The sequence below is a fragment of the Etheostoma cragini genome, chromosome 18 (genome assembly GCF_013103735.1).
Source record: "Etheostoma cragini isolate CJK2018 chromosome 18, CSU_Ecrag_1.0, whole genome shotgun sequence".
NCBI lineage: Eukaryota > Metazoa > Chordata > Actinopteri > Perciformes > Percidae > Etheostoma > Etheostoma cragini.
The window spans coordinates 22,575,500-22,585,149 of NC_048424.1; the positions used below are offsets into that span (position 1 = coordinate 22,575,500).

Consider the following 9,650-nt stretch of genomic DNA (forward strand, 5'->3'; position numbering starts at 1 on the left):
ATTTGCATTAAAACTCATTAAACTAGCCACGTTATAGCTAAGAGCTCCTAGATATATTATGGGGTCTGATTTAGAAGCTCACCCCCAGTATCATAACTTCATCTGACATGGACATTGTGAACGTGGCCTAACGGGTCGCCCAGCAACAGTCCAGGTAATCAGCAGTGCATGAGCGCGGCATCAGTTTCCACTGCAGCAGTGATGGAGGCGTGTGTGCGATGGGGCCGGGCCAGGCTGGGCCAGGCTCAGTCTGGCCAGAAATAGCATAGAGCAGTTTCAACTGCGGTCGGTGTTGGCACGGCTCCACAGAGGAACATGACGCAGAGGACAAGGCGTGGGATGTTGGCTGCCGGGCTACAGGAAGATAGCCTGGAGATCCAGCTCCAAATCCAAAAGATTAAGGGTCTGGCATCGACTAATGAAAGTCTGGGGGGGGCACCAAGCGTGCACTTGAAAATCTCACCTCACGCAATTGGATAACACCACAACAACACACTGAGTGAGGTATCCAGAGCCCCATACGCTTAGCTACCAGCGGAGCTAACTGGTAGATTAAACTGATATCATTTGTTCAACTCTCCTCTGGCCCCGCCTACATCAGATACACCGACATGATTGGTGCAGCTCGGCTCTGTCCCCGCCTATATCAGATACACCGATGTGATTGGTGCAGCTCGGCTACATGCGCATAGTTAATGAACAACATTACTCAATGCCAGAGTAACTCGTTGAGCATATTCAAATTGTGCTCTTGCGAGAACTCTGGATCTCCAGGGTAATGGGAAAAAGGAAGGACTGCGTATACGCAGTATGCTTCTGTGGAGAAGTCTATGCTTCTCCACAGAAGTATAGACTAATATTAAAACTACTTGATCAAGCAAACACTAAGGTTCATTTTGGTCTCTAGACCTGGCCTTGAGTTGAACTTTTAGTCACAAAAATGAGAAATTGAGACTTGATTGTTCTCAGACTTATGACTTTAAATGAAGAACATTTAACTGTCAGGTAATAATCTGATACCTCCTTGAAAAATAAAAAGACAGACAGCCAGGCCATGCATGTTCAGTAATTAGGCCCGAGAGCTGAACTAACATGTGTTATGTAGTGTTGAATTTATTCTCCAAGTAACTTCACAGAATTAGATAGGAAGCTGCAACAAAACAGCTGGAACCAATTACAAAACATGCAGGCAGCACGTCGACATCTATCATCTAAAAAGGTAAGCTAAAGTAACATTACCAAGTGCTGGGGATGGGACGTTGCATTCAGTTGGCTATCTTCGGGGCTGCTATTGGACGGAAGAGTTCCAGTTGCAGTCAACCAGCTAAACCTTCCTCTAGATGTTTGCCAAAGAAATATCAAGATGCTAAATAATGTTGTAGCTTCTCCTCACAAACTAAAGCCAGACAGTGAGTATTTTAGTGAACAACCTTCCGCAGTGGAGAGAACATGAAGCTGAGGTCAAGGGTGTAACTTTGGTTTGAGACATGGGAGTGACACACAACAGGGGGTCCTTTGCCAGAAATTTTTTTTTTGATTTCAATCCCCTTTCCTCCATTTCTACATAAATTAGGGACTAGATGTTACAAATCCAAGAAATTTAAGTTAATCATAATGATAAATTCTGCTAGAAAGAATAATTCTAAACTATGTGCAGTACAAGAAAAAGGTCTTACTTGCTTTATTGTTTAATATAGGGGTAATCGCCTAAAACCTGAGGGAATCCTTTTATAGAGTCAACAATTTTGAAAGTGCGGCTGGAGGGAGGACATGTCCCCCGTCCCCCGTCCCCCGTCTCCAGTGATAATTACATCCTAGGCTGTGGTACACAACAAAGATGTCAACCTCAAAATGCTTGGAAGACTTACAAATTAAAAATGCATGAGAAAAATGAGAAATGTCTTTAGTTTTTCCAAAAGGGTAACATTTGACTAAAACTACTGACACACGTTGCTCAAAGACTAAGCTAAAACTGAATAGTAAATTTAGGGGCTAAAGTGAAGCTCTGACACACTGCTACTGTTACAGACTCTCCACCAGACTCCAAGTTCACATCACACTTCATAAGCTTCCACTGACATATAAAGATATGAGGCCTTATAAAGTGTATCTTCTATCTCACTGAACCACCAAAACCAAAAGACAGTAGCTAAGTAGACTTCTTGTACATATCTCATTAACAGTCTAACAGAAACCACTGCTGGCAGCTGGGGTGTGTCCCTACTGTGCTTCCTTTCTCTGGAGTCGCCTCCCTGCTGCGTGCTAGTTAGTGAAGCAAACTCTTCTGCTATCTTTACATCCGATGTTAAAACTCGTCAACTGTTCACTGCAGCGGATCTACGACCACGTTCAGTTGTTGAAAACACAGGTTTTAAAAACACGTGCTGAAAGATATTGAGATACAAAATTCCTTCTCATCCACATTTCAGCCAGAAAGTCCTACCCCCCCCCCCCCCCATATATTTATTACAATTCCTTTAAAATTTTGTTTAAAACATTTTTTTGTTGATAAATGTTCTTCATCTGTCCTATAAAAATAAACGCCTAAAATGCCCGAAAAATAATCTAAAAAAACAACAAAAGAACTTCAGGATAAACAAGCACAGGGAACAGGGAATTTGTTTTCCTTACTGTACCAAAAATGAACCAAACCATGACTTCAAAACCGTGGTGCGTACCCAACCGTGGTTTTGGTGTACCGCTACACCTCTAATTGATTGTTACCATTAAAAGGGCATATGTGTTCAGATGTCAGCCAAACTGTTGGAAACTTGACAAAATACTAATTACCAAAACAAATGTCAACTTTTTTCCAACTAGAGTTTTGCTAAGCATTCACAGTGACTAAAACTACGTTCTGTTATGGCCTTGATGACTACACGGACAATGCTGGAATTGTTTATGCCAGACATTCATACGGTGTTCATTCCGTATAATGTTCCCAGCTGTTTATTAAGTTACATAAACACAGAGTCAGGAGTGAGCAGTGCAAGCGTGGAAAGCCGCCGATGTGTACCTGGCGTGGTCTTCTCCAGCGTGTACCAGCGGTAGAAGGCCCTCTTCTTCTGCTCGCTGAGGTCGGAGCCGTGCTGTAGTAGCCAATGGGAGATCCTGCTCTGGCTGATGCCTGGAAAGCAGCCAGACATCAAATTACAAACAGAGTCTTTTGCACCACGTCCAGGCCCAATTTGTAGACAAGGATTCAAGAGAAACAGAAGTCAATACTAGGAGGGGGTGGGGGGGTAGGGGGGGTGCCTAGAAACACTCCTGGGCACTTTAACTCCTTTCTACTTGCTTGATATTTTGTTGAAGTAAAACTCAGGATCTGTCTTATGTCCAGTACGTTTGCAAAGGTAGATACCAGTATTTTTGTACAGATTTCACAGCACCTGTGTTCAATAAAAATGTGTTAAAGACTTTTATTTCTTCTTCTTCTGAATTCCAATCTGGTCACTGTGAAATAGTCACTGAACTCAGAAACATGTAAATATGAAATGCTATTTCCAGACTGGAAGACTCCAGCTGACAAAATTGCTTTTAATGCATCACCACAAATTATTCATCTACAAAAAAAATGTATAATTAAAACAGTTTGAGCGACTAAATAATTGACGTTAAATTGATTCATTTAAGTTTTACAGACACTTGTCAATAATGTCTGTTGCACTGACAACTGATGACTCCATAATACGCATTTAAAATATCCCCCCCAGACATGTTTTAAGACATGTACTTATCCAATGTGTGTCTGATTTTTCAACAATGCTCTCAAAATATATATTTTCTCCTTCATTAAAAAAATATTGTTCATTTCAAAAGTTTAACAATTAGACACAAGATGGCTCCCACTTCACTGAAAAGGCCATTCTCAACTAGTCTGACTCTCAAAGCGTTGAACTGTGATTTCACCAACTCCTGCGAGCACGTCCATGTGTTAAACTTTTAAAAAGGTGAACACATAAACTTCACCAGATTGATTAAAAACGGCATTCTAGCAACATAATGTTGCTCGGGTTTGAAATTAATTGACACGAAAAATGTAGGTTTCCCAAATAAGTCAGTAGTAACATATGACAAAAGGAGGGGAGCTGTTTAAGCTGAGAATGATGACATGTGATGTGCATTCTCCTTAGAAAACATTAGTTGTTAGAAATATCTCACTATATATTGGCTCTAGAAGTGTTTTAGTCAACTTTTTCTTAAAAAGAGAACAGAAAATAACAATACTCAATTTACTAGAGGTGTGGAGAGATCTCGTCCCACAAGATTAAAATGTGACGATACTTCTCTTGTCTTGCGGTATTGGTTACAAGTCCAGAGCAACCCCCAGTAGATTCAGTCTAACTTCATTGGTCTTATAATACATGTACATTTGTGAAAGCACTAATCAAAACTACAATATCGTTGTGGTCTCGATATCAAGGTATTTGGTCAAAAATATTTGATATTCTCCATATTGCCCAGCCCTACTCTAAGTTCACTTTTTCAGAGCAGTAGAGGAGTAAAAAGCTGCCTTGTAAAACCCAGCGTTAGAACGTCAGATCTCTCTCTCTCTCTCTCTCCCTCTCTCTCTCCCTCTCTCTCCCTCTCTCTCTCTCCCTCTCTCTCTCTCTCTCTCCCTCTCTCTCTCTCCCTCTCTCCCTCTTATATTGCTTAACATGTAAAATGTACATTTCAACTGGAGAGATGCACATTTAACAAACAAATGTGCGCAACAAAAATTTAAATTAAAAACACTGCAGGCTAAACTACTTAAATCGGGCGGGTTTGTTCAGGACAACCCCCGTCTGTCGCTAGCAATGACGATGCAGTGATTAGTGACGATTCTCTCCGTCCAATCAGTAGTCTGCAGGTTTTCACCTCACCTTTCGCCTCAGCTCACTTGGAACCTCGATGGAGGCGGTACTACAAAAAGTACCTGTTGGCAGGAAAAACGGCAATACTTTCAGCAAAGTGTGCGAGTACTGCTACTAACCGGTAACTTGTGCCACCACTGCCTGAGAGATCCTCCTGTTCCCCAGGAAGGCTTTGATCTCCTCTTTCACCATGCTGCCGTCCCTCCTACACAAACACAAACACACACACACACACACACTGAAGTGTCTGAAAAACCAAGCTGACAGAGGAAAACGTCAGACAGCATTCAAAAGGACCGCACATTTTATAAAAATAAATAATTCTGTAAAGGTGAGGTAAAACATAATTGCAGGACCAAAATCAAAACTTTTTGTAGTTTACACATATACAAACACTGCATATGAATTTACAATCTATAAGACATGTGAGGGAGAGATTCAAAAACGCCTCAGAGAAACTAAAATACTACAAGATACGTAGTGCAGATACAATGCCTGACACGATTTCTGCATGGCGAGAATTTTGTTATTTACATGTTTTTGTGGTGCGAGCTGCCGTATCATCATTTAACCCAGCATCAACGACAAAAGCATACATGTGGCACGCTTTTGGTGTTGGTTCTGAGTCCCTTTACATCCAACTCAAGAACATTTGTTTGGTATATTGTACAATAACTAATTCACATGTCAGGTAATCAAACCTATGTTTTTGTATTTTATGTATTCAAAGAGAAACTACAAAACCAATGCTTCATTTTAATATATTGTTTTTGTGCTTTTCATTCATGGCTCCCACATAATCAACGTTTCATTTCAGAGGAACAGAGAGGCGAGGACAACGCATTTTAATTAAATGGACCACAATCAAGTAATCCTTTTTTTTTTCTTTTTTTTTTTATGTATGTGACAGACTATTTCCACTATCTTAGTCCTCAGTGGGGAGAAAAATAAAATGTGCACAGACTTGCTTGAGGGTGGTGAGTGAACATGTGCAGTTACACAGTGTACCCACCCTGCCTTCTGGCTTTGAGCCCAATCCCCTCCCTTATGCATAAACAATTACATATACATGCTGTACATACAGAGAGCCACGCACCAACAAGCGTATGACTGTCTCGGCTTCAGTCCTACTGATTGCAAACACCTGTCCAATGTGTATACTGCTTGGTGCATTTATCCATACTAATAGTGCATACTTTTTTTTTCTTTTACCCGAAGGGCGTCTAACCCCACCCAAGCTGGAACAGCACTGACGTTTAAACCATACAATCCCAACAGCCTCTGAACCAGTCATCATCCAAGGTTCACACATTAAAAACGGAGAAACGCATCAAAGTCCTGAGTGCTCCGTTGGCATATTGCTGAAATGAAAATGCGTCACGACTCTTGACATCCAGCATCGATATCCTCCACACCAGCCTCTTGCAGAGCGGCTAAAATTAGAGCTAAAAAAAACCTGCTGCCGTATCAACACCGGTGAATCAATGTAGAACAGGCTGCTGTACAAGACGGAGGAAGAGTGGGAAGTGAGGAGGGAGGATGGGGAGGGATGGGTTTGTTGGATGCCAACTCAAAAGGCCAAAACCCTATGAAGATGGAAATGGGCACTTAAAAGAGAGAGAGAGAGAGAGAGAAAAATCACAAAGGCACGGTGGGATTGTTGACAAGCTGAAAGTGTGTGTCACACACCTGCAGCCCCGCCGCGCGAGACGCTGAAGAGTCCTACCAGGCGGAGAGGACGAGGGCTTTTGAATGCTACTTAACTTCTTGGGCTGTCTAAACAGGACATGTAATTGAATGCATAGGCAGCGGGAATGAGCACCCGGGACAGCTAGTGCAGTGCAGAGGATAGAGCCCGAGCTCCAAATGTCTATTATAATTCTGCATGCTCATACAAGGCAGCAGAAGGAGACGGCCCAGGGGTAAAGTGCTCAACAGAAGAGAAGAGGTGGCCTGGGATAGATTATTAACACTGAACCTGTAACAGTAATGGGCGTGGAAGAAAATGTCATACCTAATAGTTTTTACTTTCATCTTATATACAATATTATTGTTCTGCTATGCATTTTAATCCTTTCGGGTTTGAAATGAAATGTAGAAAATTAAGATTTTTCAAAACAAGTCAGTAGGGACACAATGAAAAAAGGAGGGAGCGGTTTTAGCCCAAAAACAGTGTGCAGCCATGATGACATTTTCTAATTTGTGTTCATAAGAAACCCCCCTCTAGCGTAGGCATCCAGGTCATAGTATCCAAGGAAGGATTCAAATCCAGGCAACTGGACTTGTTTAAAGATGTTCCAAACACGTTTCGTCTCTTATCCGAGAGACTTCTCTGAGAGTTCTGATTGAAGTGTGGGGAAAATCACCAATACCCCAGAAAAGTTAAATAGCTGGCTTTCCCTACTGTTGAACCAGAACTGGAGACGTCTCTCGGAAGAGAGACAAAACGTTTTAAGGGCACCTTTTAACCCAGTCCAATTGCCCTAGATTTGAATCCTTGAATCAAATCTTGAGCCTTTAAATCAATATCGTGACATTTTCTGAATCGTGAACCCCTAATGGCCACATGCCTCAGCTTACTTGGAACTTCAACAGAGGCAATACTAAAAAAAAGTACACGTTGGCAGGTACCAAGGTCTTTTTTTCATAATGGTAAAAATGCCAAGAAGGTCTCATTGTAGCTGCACATCCTTAAAAATGTTCCCCATCAGGGCTACGTAGCCTACAGGGAGCCTCTATACAGTAACTGGGATTGGCCGGCTTGAACTGGCTTATGTTATTTAGCAAAGACATTACCAGGGCAAAACTTCTCCCAGATTTTTACACCAACAGAAAAGGTTAAACTGCAAATGAAAAGGTAAACTCTCTCACAGAAGTGACAAGAAGTCTCCCCATTTTCAATTAGTGTCAACAGTGTAACCAAAGACTTCAGGATGGTATGGAATGTGCCCATGATTAGTCAAATTCATTAAATGGCATAATTACAGATTGGATAAAAAGCTTTTAAGCACAACTCAAACTTCTTCTCCCAATAACAGAATAGACTCCTGCTGCATCCTGCTACGTCCACCAATGGCCTGCTATGCCACGCTATGCCACGCTACACCCTGTAACGCCCTGCAGCGCCCTGCTACCACATTAACTACTACGACTACCATTTGTAGTCACTGTTCCATTATCCTTATTGTGACTGTTATTGCCACTGTGCATCACAACCCCAACCGGCACCGTCAGACACCGCCCACTAACAGCCTGGGTCTGTCCCAGGTTTCTTCCTAAAAGGGTGTTTTTCCTCGCCACCTGACTTTACTAATTACTTGCTTTGAGGGGGGGAATTAGTAGAAGTGTTGGGCTTTGTAAAATATAGAGTGTGGTCTAGACCTACTCTATCTGTAAAGTATCTAACAACAGAAAAGGAGGTCAGACTGATATGGTCACACTTCTTTAAAACAAACAAATCATGTAGCCACAGACACAGTTATTTTACAATTTAAAAAAAACTGACGTTCTTGGGCTCCTAGACAGCTCAGTTGGTAGAGCGGCCATCCATTTATAGAGGTTTATCCCTCAACGCAGCGGGCTGGGGTTCAACTACGACCTGCGTCCCTATGCTGCATGTCACTCCTCCCCCTCCTTCCCCTTTCATCTTCAGCTGTCCTATCCAACATAAAAGGCCTAAAATGCTCTAAAAAAACCCCCCAAAAAACATAAAACTTGTTCAACATAAAACTTTGTTTTATTCAAAAGCTCAAGCCTTGCTACTAAATGGACCTGAAAGTGAGAAATGTTTTCTCAACTTCTGTTTCCAAGGTCCAGAATAAATTTTAAACGTCAGTTTGCCAAGACAAGAAGACAAAATGACATACTAAAAGGAACACTGTTTGTTGAAATAGGGTTATTCACCGCCTCCTCTATATTTATATAGGTGGGCAAACGCATTTTGTCTATATTGGGTAGAAGCACAGCCAAAACACTGCTATTAATACAATAATTGTACTATTGGACAAAACCCTAACCCTAAAAAATGACTTTGGGGTAAACTCGGGCCATGTCCCGCATTTGAAAGTCCCCTTACAGCATCATATTCCATTGAATCCTAATTGTAATCTGCCACCAGAATTTTACGTTTTCCTTGAAATAAAGATGTTTTAACTATGAATTGGTGGCTAACAATGTATCAGAATGCAGGAAATTAAGTCTTTGACCTCCACCCACCCCGGTCAATGGGCCCATTCTGAGCCAGGAAAACCCCTGACTTGCTGCTGATATACTGTCAAGGGCTACAAGAACCACACTATAGCTTTGAGGGGAAATTTTCCCTGAACCCAACTTTTAGAGCTCACTCCTCCCTGCGTTTCTACTGACCTCAACAGCTCCTCCACCTTATCGTCGATGTCCAGGTCCTCCTCTGTGGCTTCGAACCCAAACGCCCGCGCTGCCGCCGCACTGTTCACAGGGTATCTGGGAGGGGACAGCTTCCCGTTGGGCGTGGCGGCTAGGCTATCCCGCCCGTTCTGCGTCAGAGCCACCAGCGAGACTGGCGAGGGCAAGATGGCGGAAGGCGGTGGTGGGCCCGGAGGCGGGGAGGTATCGTAGCTGTTGCTAGGTGAAGGCGAGAGTCCCCCCGCGCTGCCGAACTGCGTCTGCGTGGCGGTGGAGATTTTGGAGGTGGTGGAAGAGGAGGCGGCGGCGGAGTGATCGCCTCCACTGCCGCTCTCACCGCTGTTGCCGTTGCACATTGCGGAAGAGGTGGCGGTTGCTGAGGCAGTGTTGTTATTGTTGAATGATGTAGTA

At 42.7% G+C, this 9,650-nt stretch overlaps 1 protein-coding gene across 4 annotated transcripts in view; it reads right to left on the reverse strand.

Moving 5' to 3' along the window:
- The window catches only part of hmbox1b (homeobox containing 1 b), a 19,152-nt gene extending 9,508 nt beyond the window's left edge, over positions 1 to 9,644 (reverse strand). For all 4 annotated transcript variants that reach the window (XM_034899818.1, XM_034899819.1, XM_034899821.1 and 1 more), the window contains exons 1-3: positions 9,222 to 9,644; positions 4,976 to 5,061; positions 3,017 to 3,127 (exon numbers count right to left, since the gene is read on the reverse strand). In XM_034899818.1, coding sequence (XP_034755709.1) covers positions 3,017 to 3,127; positions 4,976 to 5,061; positions 9,222 to 9,595 — 571 coding nt within the window. In that variant the 5' untranslated portion in view covers positions 9,596 to 9,644. The remainder of the gene's footprint in view (positions 1 to 3,016; positions 3,128 to 4,975; positions 5,062 to 9,221) is intronic.
- Positions 9,645 to 9,650: the final 6 nt, after the last annotated feature.